The sequence below is a fragment of the Ursus americanus genome, chromosome 3 (assembly GCF_024610735.1).
Source record: "Ursus americanus isolate L20-20 chromosome 3, mUrsAme1.1.p, whole genome shotgun sequence".
NCBI lineage: Eukaryota > Metazoa > Chordata > Mammalia > Carnivora > Ursidae > Ursus > Ursus americanus.
In genome coordinates, this window is record NC_142129.1 from 14,082,232 (window position 1) to 14,105,870 (window position 23,639).

Genomic DNA, 23,639 nt, shown 5'->3' on the forward strand with positions numbered 1-23,639 from the left:
GGAATTCTTCCAACAAATTTGGAATACCCAGATGGGCAGAGAGCACTGAAGAAAATAGAGGTCCTGCCCTCATGGAGCGGAGTAGGAAGAGGCTAGCCATAAATATTTTAATGTATCAGGAATTGACAAATGCTATGGAGAAAAATATAGAAGGGGGAAAAGATACGGAGTGACAGCCAGCGATGGGGGGGGGGTGCAGTTTTAAGTGGTGGAGTGCAAGTGGGGCAGGAAAGGTTTCTGATGACCTGTGCAGGCCCGTAGAACAGCCATTCCAGGTTGGATCAGGAGGATGAAGGGCTCCATAATTCTTGTTTATCTGAAATTCAGATTTAGCTGGGCGTCTTGTACTTTAGCTGGCGTTCCTGCCTAGGAGGAATGCCTCTAAAGAAAAATAGAAAATTGATAGATTACCTAATGTGTTTGAATGTTTGCATTCTCCCAGTGAAGAATTTTGGGATCAACTGGTGATAGATACATAGAAAACAAAGCAGCTGTAGAGTTGAGACAAGATGTAAAAGAAAGGAAATGTAATAATATATTACGTGGCACTGGGTTGTAAATAATTTTTACCGAGTTCAGTTTACTGAAGGAACAGGAAGTATGTGTACATTTAGGAGCAGTGTGCGAGGACTGAAACTTCATCTTGTGTAGTAGGAGTTCGGTGACGTCTACAGCTGAAAGGGGGCCTGGCCGGCTCAGTCAGTAGAGCCTGTGACTCCTGATCTCAGGGTTGTGGTTTTGAGCCCCACGTTGGATATAGAGATTACTTAAAAATAAAATCTTAAAAAAAATAATAAAGCTGGAAAACCAAGAAATAACAGTTTAAACATACTAGAAATTTGGAGGCAGGGGGCGCCTGGGTGGCACAGCAGTTAAGCGTCTGCCTTTGGCTCAGGGTGTGATCCCGGTGTTCTGGGATTGAGCCCCACATCAGGCTCCTCTGCTATGAGCCTGCTTCTTCCTCTCCCACTCCCCCTGCTTGTGTTCCCTCTCTCGCTGGCTGTCTCTATCTCTGTCGGATAAATAAATAAAAATCTTTAATAAAAAAAAAAAAAAGAAAGAAATTTGGAGGCAAATTTACCACCACCAACAAAAACAGCTATAAGAGTTGCAGGTGCTGAGTATAGACCCAAAAGGATTGAAAGCAGGATTTTCTCATGTGTCCGTAGCAGCAGCATTTACAGCAGCCAAAAGGTAGAAACAGCCTAATTGTCCGTGATGGAGGAACGAATGAACAAGAAGTGGTATATACATAATAGACATACAATGGAGTATTATTCAGCCTGCAAAAAGAAGCAAACTCTGACCCATGCTACAACATGGATGAACCTTTACGATATTACATTAAGTGAAATAAGCCAGTCACAAAGGTGCAACTACTGTGTGATTCCACTTACATGAACTTCCTAGAAGAGTCCTATTCATAGAGAAAGTGGAAGGTTGCCAGGGGCTGGTGGTAAGGAGGAATGGGAGTTACTGTGTAATGGGCACAGAGTTTAAGTTTGGGAAGATGAAAAAGCTCTGGAGGTGGATGGTGGTGTGCGGTTGCGTATCAGTGTGAAACGTCCTTAATGCCACTGAACTGTACACTTAAAAATGTTAAAATGGTAAGTTACATGTTACCTCATATGTGCCATAAAATTATGTCTATGTCACTATAATGAAAGGAAACTTGCAAGTGGCTGCCTCTGGAGAATGGGAATCAGGGATGGGGAAGAGTATACCGCTGCTTTTCATGATACATTTATAGAATTAATTTTTAAAACTACACAGATTGGTGACTTTGATTTAAAAAGCAATTACTGATTCATGCAAATATATATGTGAAAGAATGTTCATCATAGGAAAGAACTGGAAGCAGCCTATAATTACTAGTAAGTATTGGGTTAATAAGTTATGCTGTATCTATACAGTGGAATACTACCCAGCTTTTAAAATGATATTTAAAATCAAAGAAACATGTTCACAGTATATTATGTGGGGGAGAGAGGGGAATAAAGGTCTCAGCAAAGCTTATGTTGAATCTTACGAGTGTTACTATTTGGTCTTTGTTATTTATATGAATAGTTTTTGTTTGTTAAAATATTTTTACAGCCCATTATTGAGTCAGGTATATATGTGCCCTTGTAATAAAAACACTCTGAATTTAATTTTTAAAGGAGGAAAATGGCAAACCAGTTAAATCTCAGGGAATTCCTACTGTGTGTCCAGTTTCACGATCCTCAAATGAAGCAACTTCCCCATACCATTCCCGACGAAAGATGAGAAAACTTCGAGATCATAATGTCCGAACTCCTTCTAACCTAGACATCCTAGAGCTCCATACAAGGGAGGTCCTCAGGAGGTTAGAGATGTGTCCATGGGAAGAGGCAAGTATGATGTTTCATGGTTATAGAAAGAGACTTGGTTGTTCTTGAAAGTTCTTTAAAGGAATGATAAAAAGAATCGTCTGGTGATGTTTGTTTGCTAATCTCTGCTTAGCATTGTAGGGGCCAACAGTACTGACGTCCGTGACAGGGAACACGCTTCAGCTTTCTAGGCGTCAGTGTTGTAGGCTGAGTAGATCTCATTTTCTTTGCGGACATATATCTTGAGTGTTTACTAAATAACCCTGTGCTCTTCTAGGCCCTGGGGAAGTTACCAGAGTGAGCGAAACTTAAGTCTCTGCCAATGTGTAGCTTCCATTCTAGCTCAGGTTGGAAGAATGGGAAACAAGACATACACTAAAATAATTTCCGATAATAAGTACTATGAAGGAAGCTGAAACAGTAGAGGGAGAGAGAGTAAGGGGGCTGGGCTGTGGTCAGCTACATTAGCCGTGGCCGTCAGAGGGCCTCGCGGGTGGCGGCGTTTGAGCTGACGGATACTGGAAGAAGTCAAGTGTATACAAAGCTTTGAGGAAACAGAGGGGAGAGCAGGTGCAGAAAGCCTGTTACTCTCCCAGCAATACTAGCATGGGCACCTATTGGAGGGGGAAACTGTTAGAATAAACACATTCAAATTTGGGAAATGCTGGCTTAATGGACAAAGGGGAGAGGGGCGGGGCCTTTTTAAAACATGGTAGTGAGTTTGTGATAAGACATCCATCATTTCACATCTTAAGTAAAGGACAGGAATAATTTAAAATGAATAAGATGGAATTATTTCTGAATTAAAATATTTGAAGAAATTCTATAGAAATGGTAACTTAAAGGTTTTACATTTAAATAATTGTATTGATATTGTTTTAAGCTTTTGTTGTTCTGAACCTCTTTAACCCATAGCCATCTGGGAGAAGATTTAGCTTATGGAAGGTTCTATTTATTATTAAGGAAAAAAATTTCCACAAAAAGGAAATACTCTTTTTTAAAAACCAGCTGTTGTTGTGCTTTTATGTCACACAGTGGCCTTTGTCCCCAGGGCTAGCAGTTGGTGATCTAGGAGTTGCTGACAGTGCCTCGTGTGAAGAACGAGGGCTTAGGTCAAGGGTAGGATGACCGGGAAGGACCCAGCAGCTAGTGCTTCAGTGGGAAGGAACAAGGAAAAGAGAATTCCAGCACATTAAGGCGCTGCTTCTCCAGCTTTTCAGCTTTCTGCAAGAGTCAGATGTCTTTGAATTTACTTGATGTAAAGTTTACATTCTGCTTTATTGTTAATGGCCGTACAGAAAGATGAACCATAGTCATGCTTTGGTTTTAGGACCCACTTAGCGTCAGAGCCGCACACCGTGCGCAGTTTGGGAGGCAGGGCTGTGGCGGGAGGTGGCGCTCTACCAGGTTTCTTTAGTCAGGCAGGTATATCTGAGGGCAGATGGTAAGTTAAGTTCTGTTTTTATATTTTTAAGGACATCTTGAGCTCTAAACTGAATGGAAAATTTAACAAACATCTCCAGCCGTCTTCCACAATACCTGAATGGAGGGCAAGAGATAATGATCTACGATTACTGCTGACAAATGGAAGGATAATTAAGTACGTAAAGCAGATAAAAGTGTCATACAGATGAGTTTTCACTGATTCCCCTGTTCATTTAATCCCTGCTCCCCACCCGTGCACATCTGACTCCGATGTGGGGAAAGTGTCTCAGTTCTGCACTCCAACTGGAGATTAAGGGGGACGGTATAGAACTTGGCTGTGATGTTGCACTGTTTTGTGACTTGATTATTTTCCCCTCTATGTGCAGGGATGAGAGACAACCCTTTGCAGATCCAAGTCTTTATACAGCAGATAGTGAAAATGAGGAGGACAAGAGAAGGACAAAAAAGGCAAAAATGAAGTTGGAAGAGAGTTCGGGAATAGAGGGGATGGAGAATGAAGAGTCTCAAAAACCACTTAACAGTATGTTTGTTTTAATGGTCTTTTGAAAGGTCTGCTTATACCTATGTGATAATATGTAAAGTCACTTGCTAATTTTAAAGTTCTTAAGTTTGTAGTAGGATTGAAAATTGTCATGTCCCTAATACTCTTTTGAAACATCTGCAGTATTTCTGAGTAGTTTATCCATCAGGGAAATGTGAACGTGAATGCCAGCTGAGGTGTCGTGCCCAAGGAAGGTCTTTTTAGTGACGAGGGTATGTGCTGGTCAGTGACACCCTTGTCAGATGACAGTTTTTACAAGAGTCACATGAAAGCTTGTGCATTTTATGGGCCTCTATTCCAAATAAAATAGTCAGAAGTTTCATACAGTTTCATATATAATTTTAGCTAACATGTATATGGTTTTCAGAATTAGGAGACATCTATAATTAGCTATCTGAAGCTATTAGTAATCGTGTATTGTTCTGTTTGATTGCCTGTTGACAGAAGACCTCTGCTTGGTTACTGATTGGTTATCATCAGTGTGACAAATAGGAACACCTCCTTCTCCTTGAGATCCTTCTTCTTTGAGAGAAGTCTTAATTTCTTAGCATTCTTCAGGGCCTTCTTATACCCTTCTGTTTTAAAAAGTGGTTAAATACTTTGATAATTTGACAAGAAAAATTAACATTTCATCTGTGTTGAATACCTCCATTCCTGCTAATTCTAAGTAAATTGGGTATTGCTGTCGTTGGTGACTCTGCATGTGTCACGTGCCAGGGGAAAGGCAGCCAGTCAGTGGAGTTAGCAAACACTTGTTACTTGGCAGTGCCACGTGGGAGAGAAGGGCAGTGGTAAAGCCTGGTTTTGAAGCTTGTGGATTTCACCATCTACTTGAGTGCTTCTGAGGTTTAGGAGAGTTATTTTTTTGTTTTCTGTTGAGAGAAAAAATGCAAGAGGGAAAGTGAAGAGCATCTTGTAGCCAATTTTAGTGTTGGAGGTTTTTTTCTGGAAAGAAATAAAAAATTTCCACGCAAATGAGGAATGTATCATCATGTTCAGTAAATGCCACGAACGTTTTAAGAGTACAATGCAATCTGTATCTTGGTCAATTTGGGAGAAAGTCTTTGGGGGAAGAAAGGAACGAAGAAGATGAAAGCAGTGGAAATGGACGGAGCTGGAGAAGTCGAGACCTGCACGGAAGCCAGTCCGACATAAGGTACTACCCTGTTCCTAAGCTTCCACTGACTTTCTCTTTTTCTCTCTTCCTTTCTCTTCGCAGGGTTTTTTACAAGTGTGAAATCAGAACTCAGGAATCGATCATCAGAATATTCTGATATTTCTGATTCAGAAGACTCTGGACCTGACTGTACTGCACTGGTAGGCCTGAACCCCTGTGACTTGTGCTTTATTTGATGGAAAGAGGATACCTCCTTTCCTTCACCTGCGGGGAATATAAACTACAGCTTTTCCCAAAGCCTGTCTCCATGACCTTTGTGGCACAAGGTCTTCCCTGTAATGGTAATCACACACACACACATGCACACACGCACCCTGTCATTGACTGTTAACATTTGATTAACATAGCTTTTGTCCGGTTTTAGAGAGGGAAGATGGAGATACTATTCTTACATTTCTCATATTTCATTTTACTTTACAGAAAACCTGTACTGTATGTTTTTTACTAGGGAATTACGTACTATAATTACTAGAGATTTTAACTCTGTCATAGGAAATGCAGAAATAATTCCATGATAATTAAGATTCTAACTTTGCCTAGACTGATACGATGTTTTTGGTTAGTAGAGACTTACTCAGATTTCTTACGTAGATTTGCTTCCATTTAATTATTTATTATCTCAGAAAAATAATTTTACCACTGAAGAGTCTGAAAGTTCAGGTGATGAAAAAAAACAAGAAATAACATCAAACTTCAAGGAGGACTCTACTGTGATGAGGAACTTCCTTCAGAAGGGCCAGAAGTCATCTAGAAGTGAAATTCCAATTAAAAGGTAGGCTTACTGATGGTTAGTAGTCTTATTACATTGTGATGTAAAAACTATATGAAAACATTTTTTAATTTTAAATTTTACTGTAGATATCAAAAGAAGAAATAAGCTCTTGTCCTTTTGCTTACCTTCTCTTTAGGGAATGTCCTACCTCGACGAGCACAGAGGAAGAAGCTATTCAGGGCATGTTGTCTATGGCAGGGTTGCACTACTCCACATGTTTACAGAGGCAGATACAAAGCACAGAGTGCAATGGCGAAAGAGACTCTCTCCAAGATCCCGGCAGCTGCCACAGCAGTAACCAGGAGGCTAGACAGGTGTATCGCTGTGATAAACCAGTGGAATGTGGTAAGAAACGTAAATGATCAGACTCTAAAAAGTAACATAGGACCCCCAGCTTCAGAGCTCTGTAATCGTAGTTGAGGTTAGACATTATGAATAACTGTTAATTGCACATCTGTAGTTGGAAATGGTGTTAAGCATGTTGCCCAAAAAATACATAATGTTGACAAATATAAGATGCGGGTTATAAGAACTCAAAATGTGAATTAATGGCTAGAGAATTGTGTTCATTGGCATAATCCTACCACTGCTATTGCAAGAAACTTAGTACTTATTCCCTTTCATAAGCTTTTCGGAATGGAAGGAGTGTTGAGATGTCTTACATGGTCCACTAGGCTTGAACCATCAATCCTCTTTCCTTTTGTGGGAGGGAAAACAAGTTTTGATCTGTTTCTGGTTGAGGACATTCTCTCTCCTACTTGAAAAAGAAGTATTGGAAAGAGAAGACTCAGGGACAGTACCAATGATGGCCATGTAGCGTTTTGTTCTCTGTGCCTTTGGGAGAAATTTTGTTGCCCGAAAGTCTGAGGAGGATGGGAGAGAAGATGGTACCACATTAAAACCAAATGCCTGCTGTAGAAATTGTGTTCATTCTGGTCTAGTTGTGTGAATTGTGTACCGGCAACCTGATTTCCATTTCACTTAATTCTTGAAACCACATTTTTGGTGTATGTAATAAGACTTTTACAGGTAGAGGCAAGGAGACTTAATGAAGCTAATTGAACTTGCCCGTACTTACTTAGCTATTATTTTCCAGTGGTGTTGGAATTGGAATCCAGGACTGTCTGATCTCAAAATCTTGACTTACTGTGTAAGAGGAAACCAAGGTTTAGAGAGGTTAAATAACTTGCCTAAAGATGCATCGGTAATGGAAAAACTCAAATTCAGGTCTGGGTTTGTCTGTCCACACCATTCTCTCTCCCTGTGATTTCTTTGGTCCTCGCTTGAAAAGAAGGCTTCTATGAAAATACCGCAGAATTCAGGCAAACATATGCCTTTTTTCTATATGGAAAAATATACCAGTTTTAGAGAGAGTATATTGCATTTGGCTTTTCCATCTACAACAGATGGCCATAGAATTTGACTCTGGATCTTCCAGCATCTGGCACAAAACCTGTCATATAAAGACAGTCTCTGAGAGACTTGAAAGAATTAAATGTAAGATTGTGAGCTGGTGCTCTTTTGTTTTTGAGAGGGAAAGCAGTGTGGTAAAAAGTATATGAGTAAATAATAAGTTAACATATTCGTGTTTTAATAAAACGTCGACCTAAATGTACTTTTAGTTTTAAACATTAGGTTAATTTTGCTAGTTACGATCAAGTTTGTGTGGAGATAATTTAATTAAAACTTCTGTTTAGGGTACCATGTCAAGACCGAAGATCAAGACTTGAGGAGTTCTTCCTGGATTAAACAGTTTGATACAACGTCCAGATTTCATCTTCAGGTATATGCAAGGCTTGAAACATCAAAAGAAGATTTAGGATCATCATTAACTCTGTTTTTGCTTTCTATTTTTTTACTGCAACCAGTAAATAACCATTAGATCTGGAAAGCTAAAAAATAACTTACAATTAAATGCACCTTTGAACAGCTATCCGTTTTTAGGAATTCTGATGTAACAACTAACGCAAGGCTCACGGATAGACTGTGATCTGGAAAAGAATAGTTTATTCAAGGAAAGTTAAAAACTCCTGGCAGCCAACACTTCTAGGTTATGTCTGACTAGAAGGGAAGGAAAAAAAAAGAAAGTACCACAAGGATCTCTTTTTAATCTTTGACATTGTTTCTTGAACATTTTTAGACAGTAAATTTCTTTAAGAATTTGATGACAGTTATCAACTGTCTTACCAGAAAAATGTTCATCATGAATACTGATTTCTCCGTAGCATTTTCTTATGGTTTGTGCCCCACCCCTTACACCAGACCGTCCATTGAATCCTGATTAAGAGCCCTTGCTCTAAGAGAAGACTCTTGAAGCCTTGGGATCTCAGTGTATTAATGCTTATACCAAACAAGATGAACCCCAAAGAGCTTTTTGGAAAGCCACAGCTTTACCAGTAGCACCAAACAAGAAAGCAATATGACCTCCTCCTACAAACTTTGGAAGATGCCAGCCAAAGGATCAAAATTACCATGCTGCAGAGCAGAGTCCCCTAACTTCTTCTTCCCCAAGCGTACTCTGAGTAGTGGACTCAGGTATTTTAGGTAGGCTTCATGCTGGGATGTAGGCTCCAGTGTGGGGCATGAACTTACGACCCTGAGATGGAGCCACGATCAAGAGACGGACGCTTAACCACCTGAGCAACTCAGGCACCCCTTGTGGGTGGTTTTCATTTTCTTCATTTGGTTTATCTATGTTTTCTAAATACTTACACATTTTACAGTAAGAAAAAGAGCCAAGTTATTTTTTTAAGGCAAGATTTTGTAAGTACAAGTTCTTTTAATAGAAGAATATGCTCCAGAATCAAAGGTCAAGGAAGGAATCCTTTAATATTAGTAATTCATTTATTCATTATATGATTTTATAGTCTCTCACCGGTCATAACATTTATAACTTACTGGCATTACAGGATTCAGTATTAAAAGTAAGCTATTATCGGGGTGCCTGGCTGGCTCAGTTGGTAGAGCACGCAACTCTTGATCTCAGGGTTGTAAGTTTGAGCCCCACGTTGGGTGTAGAGATTACTTAGAAATAAAATCTTTTTAAGAAAAGTAAGCTATTATTTAAATCTAGCTGTTGTTTTTATAACTGTCTTTGAAAATAGAGAAGTAGAGGACAGATAATTAGCAAGATCACCTTAGAGAAAATCAGATTTCTTTTGCCTCTAGTGTTGTTTTTAAAACTTGTTTGACCATTACAGAATCCGGAATTTATTTTACATCACACACACACATATGCTAGTTTCATGAAACATCACATCTTCAGCATGCTCTTTTTAAGTTTGTATTTTCCTTTCTTTTAAAAATTCTGGCCATGACCCTTTCCATTGGTTTCAAGACCTACCCATCAGTAGCATTGTTTGTTTTTTCCTGATGGTTCCTTTGGTGATCTCTTAAAGGGACTGAAGGAAGAATTGTCAGAGAAAAACCAGGCTTAGGGCTCAGCACCTAGGTGCTTTTTTTAGCAAGCAATTTAAATACAGTGGAGATGAACCTTAACAGAAGTTAGATTCTAAAAAAGATAGTGGATTACACCGTGAGAGATAACACGGGAGCTGTGACATGCTGAGGAAATGGTAGGCCCACACGTCCCAGTCACGTGTTCCTTCTGTGGCATGTCATGACATGTGGAGAATGCCATATTATAATAAACAATATATGTTAGATATTATATATAGTTATATATAAATATACAAATTTACATATATGTAAAGTATATATATATATATATATATACACACACACACACACACACAAGCAAAAATGTTTTCTTCTGGACTTAAGTTATGATGCAAAACTTCAATGCTTGAATCCTTTCGTGCTGTCGGGTTTTGGAATGACACGACCATCCTGAAGGGGTGGTCGTCTGTGGCTGCTACATGTTAAGAAAACCAAAGTTCAGTAGTCTATTTCTTTTCTCTCTTGACTTGCTATTGCATAGAGAGGTTAAATACCTCACTTATCTTAAAGGAACTCTAAAAATCCAGCCTTATTTCCTTCCTTTTTTAGGATCTAAGCAGAGGCCAGAAATGCATCAAAAAGGAGGGTTCATCAGAAATCAGTCAGAAGGTACAAAGTAGGAATTCTGTGGACAGCAGTGGCTCAGCCCCTCAAAATGGGAAGTATACGCAGAATTCAAGCTTGATTTCGGGGGCGTGCCAGATAAATAATGGCAGCATAAGCCCAGAAAGGCCAGTTGGTGAAACTTCCTTTTCAGTGCCCCTTCACCCCACCAAGAGACCTGCATCAAATCCACCACCTGTCAGCAACCAGGCAACAAAAGGTAACACTCACACGTCTGTAGGCTGAGGGTATTTTTGACCGTGTATGACGGCGACGGCGGCAGTTCAGTCTCTGCCCTCAAGCTGCTCCCAGCCTGATGCGCTCTGGACGGCGCAGGGATGGCAGTATGCACAGGTCACTGTGGGAACAGAGAAGGCCACCTAGGTCAGTCCTGAGGATTGGGAGTGGCTTTCTAGAGGAGGAGGAGGTAGGTCCCGACCAGGATGGTAAGGGCTTAGCCCTGCTGGGTTGGGGAGGTGACAGGGTAGACCGCCCTGAAGGTCAGGGAGATAGTATGGCCCACGGTAGCCAGGTGAGAGACAGTCCGTGGGCGATTTAAGAAGCTGCAGTCAGTTTTGTGGCCGAGGCACAGTTTTTTTTTTTTTTTTTTTTTTTAAGATTTTATTTATTTATTCGACAGGATAGAGACAGCCAGCGAGAGAGGGAACACAAGCAGGGGGAGTGGGAGAGGAAGAAGCAGGCTCATAGCGGAGGAGCCTGATGTGGGGCTTGATCCCATAACTAAGGCACAGTTTGATGCGAGATACTCTCAGTCAGGGCGCCTGCTCAAGAGAGAGAGGCTGGGATCAGACTGTGGGTCGGCCTGGTAAGTCACGTGAAGGAGGTTGGCCTTTATCTCTCAAGGAATGAGCTGGGAGGTTTGAAACAGAATTCCAGGAGCGTGACTTTGCCGCTTTGGCCACCTGAAAGGCTTGCTTGCCGTACAGCTCTTCCTTTAAGTCTTGCAGGTGCTGTTGGTCAGGAATGGATTTCACTATTATTTACACTGTTGTTGCTGTCTTATAGGTAAACGTCCAAAAAAAGGAATGGCAACAGCCAAACAACGTCTTGGGAAGATCCTGAAGTTGAACAGAAATGGCCATGCCCGATTCTTTGTGTGACGGGGCTGCTGTTGCGGCCCCTCTTTCCTTTGGAGACAGACTAGTTTGGGGGGGGGTGCGGGAGCCTGGAGCTGCCGCCGCGCCCCCGCCTGAAGCAGTTTGCATGTACAGTAGAGAACACTGCCTGAAGAACAAAATGAACCCGATGCTGCATTTTCACTGTGCCACACCCACTCAGCAATAACCGCTTGGGACCTGGTGGGGGAGAGGAAGAAGGAGGGTAGAACCTTAAAAAGAGACCTTGAACTGGAACAGGTCTCTTGTCAGGGCTTGAATTTCATTTTGTTGTTGGTAGTGTCTTGATTTATTTTCAGTGGTAGGGTAAAGAATTATCAATAATTTATTTAACAGATTTTTTTTTTAAAGTTAACAGCTTTTAAATTCTTTCTTTTTTAAAGCTATTTATTTGGAAGATTTCTGGAGAAATATCTCACTAATTTAGATTTAAGAATGTGAAAGTTTTTAAATTATTTTTGATAGTGTGTATGTTACGTGTGGGGAAGAGCCACAGTAACAGTAACTAGTCTGGACTCTTAAATTTGATATTCAGGTTAAAGTCTTAAACAGGGATTTGATGCATTAATTATTTTAAATTAAGATGTATATGAAAATCATTTTATTTTATATATTTCATGTGTTTTTTATAAGCTATTAGCTTCGCTTTTGCTAACATCCAAGGTGCATACTGTTATCCAGGTTGATCACCGTATATCCCACCTTCCCTCTGCACTCCCCATCATTTTGTGACGACGCAACAAGACTCTTCTCTTTGCAGGGAAACACTTTCACAGCCAATGTGTAAGAATTACATAAAAGATCCCACATTTCTCATTTCGTTTGACATTGCAGTTTTCTTCTAATTCTGTAAAAATAGGCTTCTCGCATTTTCATTTTTGCTGAGGATATCTGGGTCCCAAAGAGAACAGCTTTAATATCTTTTTCCTACTTGTGGGAAAAGGATTATAAGTTTGGTTAAATTGTCATGTTTATAGTTTTTCAAATACATTTGTAACTCCAGAGGGCCTTCTTCATACTGCTGGTGTTGGAGGGCAGGGCGAGCACCTGCCACAGAGGTTGTATTTTATGATGCTTTTATTCTGTGTACCTAACTTGTTGGAAAATAATGAGATGTGGTTTGACTTAGTATATTCAAATCTGCATAATAAGCCGTAATATAATAGGACTATACTATATTAAGTTGTGTAGAAGCAAGCATGTTGGAGTAGATCTTTTGGGTGTATGTGTGTTTAGTTTCTTATTTCTTAACCTTCTAAAGAATTACTTAAGATACGGATTTGGAGTAAAATGGGTACTTCTTTAAGTTTCTTCCATCTGTCCTAACTTAACCAGTACATATTGAGATTAAGTATCTGGTTGAGCTTTAAGGAATCATTTCTCTCCTATATGCACAGTTCTTACTAAATGCCAGGTTTCAGTTGCTTGTAATAGCTTATATTTACCCTTTTCCTCCCCATGGCATAAAAATAAGTGATTTCTGGGGCTGGGGTGAAGATATTCCCAAATTTGACAAAAGAACATTTTACAAAATTCTACAAAGAAAATAGAGGCAAATAGGATTAAATTTATTTTTATGGAGAAGTAATATGGCCATATTATGGATTTGTCTCTTTTTTACTCAGCAAGGTAGCAGGACTTTCCCTTCTGTATTAAGTATCACTTGAAGCGCTAAGAAAAAAAATTTATGCCATCATCTTTCATGGTTGCATTCAAATGTGTATTTTCAAAGAGAAATATTTCTTATTCTGTCTCCATTCCAATATCTCATGGAATAAATACAAGATATCTTATGGATTAACCTTTTTGGTCCAAGTGACTGGACCAAATTCTGGGTCTTATCTAGGTGTCAGGAAAAATAATTTTTATGGAAATACTAAATGTCTGTGAAGGGCCTACTTAAACTCTGTCTACACTATGCCAAAACTGGTTAAGAGATGGGTATAATCAGTCATTTGCTTGGTCATTGGATCTCAGGATGTCAAAAGTTGGGGTTTGACTGATTTTCCTACCTCCCAATATATTATTGTGATGGTTTGGGTTTTTTGTAGACACCGTTTTAGCGTTAGAGTTCACATGATTTTGTTTTGGTTTAAGAAATCAGAATTATAATTCCTTCTTCCAGCTACATCATGATCTGGGTTCTTTTGTTTTCTTTACATTTTTCATAGCTCTAAGTATTTTTAAGTACCTGACTTCTTTTCTTTAGCTATAAAAATTAAAATCAATTTATTTTTATGAATTAAAATGGTGACCAGTATCTGCCCTGTGTACTTAGGCCAATAAACCTAATTTTAAGTAGCCAGTATGTAAGTATTAAGTGAAGGTACTGTGGATTCATTTTTGGCAGGTTTAGCCCATGAACTGGCTAAGTTAAAAAAAACTTTCAGTAAGATAATCTGACCACTGAAACAATTCCTGTATCTTTTTCCAAACTGGTGAAAATTCAGCCTACTAGCCCAGTGAGTGGCCTAGTCAAGTTTCTTCTAAACTTACTGACCGTGATGCATCCCTTTATCTCACGGAAGTGGCTGGACTTGGAGGTGACTGCAGCCAGGATCTGGATGCAGCTGTAATAGACAGCCTTCCATGTTTTCCTCAGTCTCCTTTATAAACTCTTCTCCCACACAGGTGCTGCAGCTTAGACAAGGAGACAACAGTGGTGGCATTTAGCTAGTTATGTGCAGATAAATAGGTAAAACAGTTGCAACTTAACATACGCTATTTTAGTAGTAGTAATAGATAATGATTTTCTGTATTGATTCAAATAAGTGACTTCTGTTAACCTGGGATCCCCTGTACTGTAACTTATAATGTCATATAATATGCTTTCCAGAATTGATTGATGATGTAAAAAGTCCAAAGCTGGCGGTTTATAGTAGTTCAGCATCCTAGAAATACACTGAATCTCGTAAGCATCAGTTAATTTTTAAGCATAATTAAAAATTCCAACTGAAATCATAGAAACTCAGAGAAAACAAGACCATCGTTGTCACGACTTAAATACTTAGCTTGAAATCTGATCTATTTTTTAATAATCCTGACTTTTGCCTTTCAAATGAGCTCTACTGTATTGACTCGTATGACGGCAGCACGTATTTGCAGAGGACTGTGTGCCCAGCGCTGCTTAGTACTGTGGGGGAATATAAAGCTGATGCTGTGGTCTCTGCTCTTCAAGGTATCTTCTCCAAGAAATAAGCAGTATTATTTTCATTTCTAAGCAAACTTGAAGCAAAAGAGGGCCCGTGTATTAAGAAAAATAGCATAACTTTATTAGTTTCAACTGAAATGTACAACTGTAGAAGTGGAAGTCAATTTTTTTTTAATTTTTAAAATTTAAGAAACATTTCAAAAGTCAATAGTTTAATGTTGGTAATAGAGGGGCGTGGTATATGGCATGGAAGGGAGCACGAACCCGGGTTTTTGTCCAAGTTCTGTCATTTATGTATCAGCTGTGTGACTGTAAATAGGTCACTTACTCTTTCTGAGTCTTGATTTTTTCATTTGTAAGTTTGGATAAAAATGTGGTTAAGAAAAACATAGAAAAGCGTTCCTTAATTACTAACACTTTATACTTGCAGAGAATTTATCATTATTTAAGTTACAAAGGACAGTGCACATTTATATGCTTTCTTAAATGAAAACTGTTACTCAAAATTTGTTTCATATCAAGTATCTGCCCAGAGCATGCTACCTAAAACATCTGAAGACTCTCTAACAAGGTGTTGAATTAAAATCAGAGTCCATGCTTGAAGTGTTGGGGGTGGGGGTGGAAAGAAGGGAGATAGTTTATGGATAAGAGTGAGAACGTTTTATCCCCAAGTAAGCATCAAGATGATTTAAAGGAATTCCAGGATGGTTTTAGGTTTTGCTTGAAGAGGAATTAGGACAGTACTGCTGCACAGATTCTGCCTACTCTTCAGGCACTAGGTAAAGGTAAGGTGAGTCATGGAATTAAAATGATGGAGCAACTACCCAAGGAGCTAGGGAAAAAATAGAAGGTGGTCAGAAGGTGGGAACCAACAAAGACAGCTCAGGGTTGGCTACCAGCAGCTTGCTGGGTAGAGGGAGAAAGCCCTGTAACGGTGGAAAGGAGAATTGACATCTTCGAAGGTGAAGGTTCGTTCTGCCCTTTTCAAGAGATGCTCTCTGTAGCGCTAGGGCTACTCCCCGAAGAGTGGATGCGTAATTGTACAGCCCACTCGACTACTGCCAGAAGTAACTGTTGCAGTATGTAAAGCATTTTGCAATTTCATATTAAGAAATGAGGACTTAATAATGTAAATCTGGAAATTTTTCAAAAGCTCATTTTCCCCCAGTAAATATTAAGCTAATTGCTCCCTCCAAAAAGAGAAGCTAAAAATCATGGGCCATTTTCAGATGTCCTGGGCCTTTATCTAAAGCAGTCTTGAGAAGGTTGAGCTTCAAATCATGAGCTTAGGAAAAGAATGTTTTCGGCAAACAAAGGAGACAGATGAAAGCCAGGAGCGCGGTGACCCGCCTGGGGTCACAGTGGACCCTAGAGCTCAGGTACCCTGCTTCCTCAGACCGGCCCTGTCGTGTGACGTTGTACACGCTCTGCTCATCCAGTGCGGTGAATGGTCACACGCTGTGAGGCAGGTGGAAAGAAAGGGGTGCAAATAATGGACTTACTACATTGCTGAGGAATGTAATGGAATTTTAATACTGTAGCCTTACTAAAAACCCTTTTACTTTGTTTTTCAGTGAACATCATTAAATATTTGATACCCTCACATAAACAAATTTTAAAGTAAGGTCGTTAAGAAGACAAATGCCTATTTCCAAAGCAATTAGCTTATCGTGACTGTGGTTTTATTCTTTTATGGTATTTTTTCCCTTTATAATGGGTAGGGAATATAATACTCACTTGCCTGCATTCTACCCCTTAGACTCTCACACTCACCCTTGGTGCCCTTGCTAGTGTCCTAAAGCTTTGTCTTAATAAGTGCAAAATTAAATTTTTTGTTAAAACCTTTTTGAAACTGTATTCAGTGATTCTTCCAAGTTTATCTGCTCTGCACTATTTCACTAATAAACCCTGGCTACCACGTAGCCCTTGACCTCCAAGTAGTTTACCTATGCAAGACCTGTGACATTCTGAATTCACTTTTCTTTATTTCAGAAAGCAGTCCTAAAGGGAACTTAATCATAAAGATAAACCTTGCCTCCACCCAGTTTTATTTTGGCCATTTCCTTTTCAAAATGTCAGCTCTTTTTCCCCCAAGATTTTTCACCAAAACAATGATCATAAGTGCTGGAATATATAATATTTTGCAGGAATAAAGTAACCCAGACATACTCTTGTATTTCTTTGGTCGATTTTGGTTGGTAACAGTTACCAGCATTAAGTGTGATATATAATGAGGAGTTGATTCCTTGCCTAGAATCATTTCTTCCCTCTAAGATTCATAAGTAACCTTTTATTTTTACAAAGCATACATATAAACTTCCACATTATAGTCAGGGACCTGAGGTGTAACTTGATAAGTGAACCCCAAGGTTATTTTATCTTGCAAAAGAAACCTAAACCAAACTAAGGGCCTTACATTTATGGTTAGACTGAATCAAAAGCTATAACCTCAATTTTTCAAAAACAGCTTCTGACTGCAAAAGCAAGTCATGCAGTTGTTAGATATGAAATAGCACTGATCAGGAAACACATATGCATCTTTGCAGACTGTATTTCCTTCCGAAAAGACTTTTCTACTTTTAATATAAATTAAGCCATAACAGTTTCATGCTGTGGAAAGAGGGTGAAAAGGTTCATTTTAAGAGATTATATAATATGAATTTTCACATTTACTGTGAAATGTCTAACTTTGCCAGTGCTTCAGCAGGTTTTTTTGGGGGTGGGGATGGGGTTGTAGAGGGTGGCGATGCGGGGGTAGTATTGGTTTTAGGGATTTTAAATCTGTGAAATTTGAAAAGGGGACAGTTGTTGGCTATGGTATTTACTAGTTTTGTAGTAATGTTTTGCTAGCCTGACTGACTTTCCTTAACTGATTTTTATGCCCATGGTCCAAGGTGTCTGTTACCCTTCTTGTTTGGGGTGTCTGCAGAGTAGTGTCTTGTCTGTTTGTATAGGCAGTCAGTATGTGTGCACATGTGTGTCCTTTGAATACAGAAGCACACGGTGTGACAACAGAGTGGGGTGTGGCTGGGAAATGGGATGCTGAAGCTTTAAGAGCATTTTTTTTAAGTTCATAACAGTATTTCCCATCTTTTGCCTGCAGGCAGGGAAAGTGTACAGTATTTATTTTGTTTCTCTTTTAAATTTGTAAGTCTTTAAGTAGCTTACATTGGTTATTATAGGGGAGGACAAGTGACTTGTTTAAAGTTGTATTTAGTATTCTTACTTTCCAATTTCTGTATTTTAAAATATTGAAATTAAAATTGTATTACTTCTGTTTTGATTTTTTTTTAGCACTCGGTGTATTTTTTGCTCATTTTGTTTGAAAGTATAAATGTTGAAAGTTGTATAAAATGTGTCTTTGAAAGAAAAAAAGATCTGAATTCTATATCCAATTCTGACTTTCCGTTCCCTTTTTCTGCTTATTAACTCATAGATTTGAGAATGTGAAAAACTATGTCAAACTTAACGCTTCTTACTGTTTCTGAAGATTTAAATGTGAAAAGTAATGTGCCCTGTTCTTTTATGAAAAGTGTTGCTGGGGAAGGAGTTGCTGAAAGAGAGGAACGAACACAAAGAGGGTAATTGGGATGTGGCTGCTTACTGACAGACATTTAAGAGCACTCATTGTCCCCAGCCCTGGCACCCCACAAATATTTATTGAGCACCTGCAGTATACCAAGTGCTGTTCTAGTGCTGGGGCTGCAGGAGTGAGCAAAACAAAGTCCCAGTCTCAGGGAGCTTATGGTAGATGTGAAGGTGGGGGGAGGGATGTGTCGTGGTGACCAGCTGCCTCAGAGAAGCTGGGAGCGGAAGTGCTAGTTTAGTGAGAAAGACGAATTCTGTTTCAGACATGGTGCTTTTGAGGGACTCCAAAGCCAGGTCTGGGATGATATGTGGTAAAGTGAGAGAGGAGCCATGGACCAAGGAAGGAGGAGTATGGGGTTGGGGGCAGCACTTTAGGCGGAAGAAGGGCCTGGAAAGGGGGCAGGAAGTGGCTGAGAGTCCAGTCCAGAGGAGGACCCCGAGCACAGGTCGTGGAAACCAAGGCTCCAGAGGGAACAGAGGCCTGTGCTCTTCGTGTCCCTAATACCTGCAAGACAGTAGGTATTCCAGAGTGCACATATTTAGCGTACCGCCACGGCTGTTCCAAGAGTGTTACCCAAGGCACATTTACACCTCCTCTTTCGTCTTAATTGGCCTGCTTTTTGGTCCAGCTGATTGAGACCTAAATCTGAACTAATCTGTTCTTTTGTAAAAATCCACAGACTGTCTGTATACCTGTGGGATGCTCACCCTTCATCAGGCACGTCAGTTATTAGTTATCAGGACCTACTGTGCTCAGACTTCTAGCCTGATGTTTGAGTTTGCACCGAGCAGTGAGACTGAGACAGACCCATGACTGTGCGGTGTGGCGTGTTACCCACCCCTCATTTTAGATTGAGAAGAATCAGGTGCTATACAGAGTTTTGAACAGAACCACTCATTATCTTTAGTCCGTGTGAGTACTTCCTGTGTGCAAGGCATATTTTCATTTCTTCCTCAGACTAACCCAGTGAGGCAGGTGCTATATTGTCCACTCATCCTACAGGTGAAAGTGAGGCCAGAGAGGGTAAATAATATGTCTGGGTTCACATGCTAATAAGTAAAACTGAGATTTTAATCAAAAGCCTAACTAAAAAGCTATGGTATTTTTTCTGAATTTGTCTTTCTCTAATTATATACTTTCAATTATTAAAAAGGAATAGATGGTCCTTAGGAATGATTTGGGTTCTAAACATTTCTTTGTAGGTACCCATTCTGGATTGATATATATTTTCTTCAGAAACTGTCATTCAACTTTGAGTCCAGTATTCCCAGGAACAGGCACACATGAAAGATGGTGGTTTATCTTCTCGGATCTCACCTTCTAGTGGAGAATAGGCTGTAAACAAGGGGCATGGGATACCGTGAAAATACATGAACCTAACAGCAGTTCCCACAGCCACATACCAAAGGTATGAGTGGAGGCTGTGTCCGGAGCACGGCTTCCGTGGGCTGGGACACGGCCCTGTGAGAGCATAGCTGCCTCCCTCCCTGCTGCCGCCACTGCCTTTCCCACGCTGAAGCCTCTCCTGCCACTTTCTGCCCCTCAGCTCTGTGAGTGGCCAGCCCAGGTAAGGAAGGAGAAAGAAAAGGCCTTCTGCCTGCCTGCCAGAGCCTGGCTTCTCTCCTACCCCCGCCCCCCAAAACTCCTTCCCATCATGTCCTCATATTCATTCACCTCCAGGTTCTCCATTCCGCCTTCCTGGGCTCTTCCGACCCTTGGTCCCAAAAATACCCTTTACCGTTTTTAAAGTGCTAGTTCTGAAACGTTGTAAAGTCACCGTCCCTTCTATGCTAGAGTTGGAAAAAGGACAAAATGAAGGCCCTAAAAATAGAAAGTAACGTGTAAATTCTGTATATGTTTTAAGACAACTAAGACCTGGGACAAAAGATTCTCAACAGTGAGAATAGTATTTGACCTTCCCCTAATCATTCACTCTAGAAGCTGTCCTACCTAAGGAACTGGAGATATATCTGTGTCTGGAATAACACCCACCAAGTTAGTGGTGGCTGGTGGCCTGGGGAATGAGAATGGGGAGATCAGCGAGCCTGGCAACTTGCACACACTTAGATTTCATGTTTCTGGGTTTTTTTTTTCCTAATTCAACTTGTCAAATTTGTAATTCAAAGAGACAGACTTGTTCTACCACAGGGTATGGGTTAGCTGTCCAAGAACACACTACTTAATCCTCGTACCTATTCGCACCCATCAGAAATCAGGCCCTGGGCTCCTGGGCTGCTGTACGGGCCACCTAGCGGGGCAGGGCTGCTGTGCAGACACGGAGCAGGTCACCAGGGAGTTCTTTCTGCCTCCTCTCCTGCTCTCTGCCTTGTCTGGGCATCCACTGCCACACTTCTCACTCTGCAGTGTGTACTTGGTCCTAGTTTTGTCTGTCTGAACTCCCGGCCTCAGCGTGTTCTTTTATCCTTGGCACCTTCCAGAGTTTAGCACAAATCTCACCAAAAATACACTGAATAAACACATAAACACAGTCCTTATTACCATGATTCTCTCCCTCCCTCTCTCTCTAAGGTGGAAGAGGTAGTGTAAAAAAAATGCACAGAACAATGACAAAAGAACCTTACACAATTGTAGAAGTCTGTTTCTGTCAACTATTACGAACTGCGGAGGGGCACCTGGGTGGCTGAGTCGGTTAAGCATCTGACTCTTGATTTCGGCTCAGGTCATGATCTCAGGGTCGGTCGTAGTCGGGCTCTGTGCTCAGCGTGGAATCCGCTCGAGATTCTCTCTCCCATTCCCTGTGCCCCTCATGCTGCTTGTACACTCATGTGCTCGCTCGCTCTCAGTAAGTCAATAACTACAATAAGATAAAAAAGAACTGTGGAAACTCACCAATACAGTATTATAAAAATTGATGTTTCAAGTTTCTTTACAGCAAGAAAAAGAAGGTAGATTTTCCTTTAATGAGATAAACTGATTACACAGCTCACGTAGAACCTAAAACTTTAAATTTTATTGTAATTGCTTTGTAAACATCAGTTTGTAGAGGTGCACCTTGCTTTGAAAATACAGCAGTGGTTATATAGTAATGGTTAATGTATAAAACTACAAAAATTAATTGGGTGGTGCCTAATTATGAAAGGATTTTTTTTTCTATCTAAAGGAGAGGAAAAAGAGCTTGCTGAAAGTTACTTGATTCCACAGAGCAGGATTTTCAGAGCCTTGAAGCAGGACACCTTCACAGGTGCTGTGCCCCTGCTTTATTTCTGGGAAGTATGATGGTCAGAAAGGGAATAGCTCAGGGTCTCAGCAGGTCTCATCTTGGAAGACAAAGCACAACACCGCTGGCCTGGCCACGGGCCAGCAGGTAAGTACGCTGAGCCCAGTAGAGCCTTTGGGCTCTAAAGATGCCTGGTCAGAGAGAGGAGCCTGGTCAAAAGCAGGACCAACAGAACACAAGCTCCAGGCTTGGTTCCTCAATTCCAGATCAACTCCACCTGGTGGACACCTGACACTTTTGTATCCAGATCCCAAATCCCACGTTCAGTCACAAGCAGGCTTCTCGGTGAATGGCCTCACCGATCTTCAGTTACCCAAGCCAGTTTCTTGGATGCTGCCCTCAAATTGCCTCCTCACCACCCCAACCAATGATTCACATAACATCAACAATCTTCCCACTGGATAAGTTATGCAGAATGAAACAATGCATTAGCTATGATTACCTCATCTTAGAACAAAATATGGACAAAAAGCTTCCTTAACCCGACATCCCCCTCCTCTCTCTAGTAAGGTCACTTGTTAACCACCACCTCCTGTTTCCCTTCACAGCAAAACTTCCTGCAGACACTATCTCCATTCGCTGTTTCCATATCCTTACTGCCCATTCATGCTTCAACCCCCTCCAATCTTTGTTCTTACCATTCTGCCACCCAGCATACTCTGAAGAAGCTCAGGACAGACTACCAGCTGATAGAGCAGCCACAGAGACCCTGGGGGAGGGGGGGCTGTCTTGGATGTTCTAGCCCCAGCCGAGCTCCCAGCTGGATGCAGCCCCAGGAATGGCTGGTTATACTGTGTAAGGCAGAACTACCCAACTGAGCTCAGTCAACTCACAAAATCATGAAAAATAAACTGTTGTTTTCAACCACTAAGTTTTGCGGTGGTTTGTTGCACAGCAATAGATAACACATTTCTCTACCCTCTTTGACTCAGTCTCTTAATGGCACTCAGTGTAGTTGATCATTCTTTTTTTTAAATATTTAAATATTTGGCTTTCATGATTCCCAAATTGTAGATTTCCTCCTACCTCAGTGACTGCTCCCTCTCAGCCTTCTCAGCTCTATTAGTCTTCATTGGAGGGGCAGATCCTTGGAATTCTCTTCTCAGTTTATACTCTTACGTGGTGATCTCATCAGTCCTGTGGGTTTAACCATCTCTGTGTTCACAGCTCTACTTCTGACCTCTTCTACAAGGGCCAGACTCACAGATCCAAGTACAGGCTGGGCATTTCCACTTGGATGTCCAGTAGGAATCCTCTAGCTCTTCTTCTATCTTAAACCCCTTCATGACTTGGGTTTTAAAGGGGATTCGTTTTAATCAGGTATGGTAAGACGTGCACACATGGAAATGTCTGTTAGGAAGAAAGATGTTTTTATACTCACAGGTCCCTAGTAACAGGAGGCCAGCACACCTTGCATGGCTGCACAAGGAGGCACCAACGCTGGCCAGGAGGCAGAGGGAGTGGAGAAAATGTGGGCAAGAACCTTTATTGTGACTTCTGGGAGAAGCACTCAGTGAGGTGTGCATGTAGCCTTCTAGATTCTTAGAAATATGTTGGAGCTTTTCAAAGCCCCAGTGGACATCTTAGTCTTCAGCTTTTTCTTTTAAGCTTTTGGTTAGTCTATTGTTTGCCTCAGCCGATATCCATTGTGTCATTCCCCAAGTCGTGATGTTAAAACACTGAACCACCTGGGGAGAAGCCACTGGGACTCTGCTAATTCCAGTGAGGACAAATAAATACAAGCCTTTTCAGGAGGGCCTTCCAAGGCACCAGTAGACAAGTCAAACAATGCATTTCTGAAAAAGCTACAGCCCTGTTCTGCCCTCTGTGGTACTGGTACCAGGACTGTGGGCTGTTAGTTTTCAAGGCTGCCATGGAACTGAGGAGATAGGACCAGGGTAAGTTAAAATGCTACAAAGCTTGATATTTTCACTTAGATTCAGCTGTTTTTCTTAACTAAATGCTAAATGAGTTGCTACAGGACTTTAATTTCCAGAGCTCTGAAAACATGGATTCTGACTATTTTTGCCAATTTTTCACTGTGGCCACACTGCCACTGACGGGCAAACTTTCTGAGGTCCTTACTCCACCTGATTTTCACTGATGTCACCCTTCCTTTCTTTTAAAGAAATATTGTATTGCAAAACAATATTAAAACCACAATTAAAATTTTTAAGTT

The 23,639-nt window shown here is 40.7% G+C and overlaps 1 protein-coding gene across 2 annotated transcripts in view; it reads left to right on the plus strand.

Moving 5' to 3' along the window:
* Nucleotides 1-17,916, plus strand: part of KDM7A (lysine demethylase 7A) — an 84,476-nt gene extending 66,560 nt beyond the window's left edge. For both annotated transcript variants that reach the window (XM_087860789.1, XM_045792524.2), the window contains 9 exons: nt 2,160-2,369; nt 3,824-3,948; nt 4,160-4,314; nt 5,555-5,652; nt 6,136-6,284; nt 6,421-6,629; nt 7,982-8,067; nt 10,293-10,566; nt 11,373-17,916. In XM_087860789.1, the coding sequence (XP_087716915.1) occupies nt 2,160-2,369; nt 3,824-3,948; nt 4,160-4,314; nt 5,555-5,652; nt 6,136-6,284; nt 6,421-6,629; nt 7,982-8,067; nt 10,293-10,566; nt 11,373-11,467 (1,401 nt within the window). In that variant the 3' untranslated portion in view covers nt 11,468-17,916. The remainder of the gene's footprint in view (nt 1-2,159; nt 2,370-3,823; nt 3,949-4,159; nt 4,315-5,554; nt 5,653-6,135; nt 6,285-6,420; nt 6,630-7,981; nt 8,068-10,292; nt 10,567-11,372) is intronic.
* Nucleotides 17,917-23,639: the final 5,723 nt, after the last annotated feature.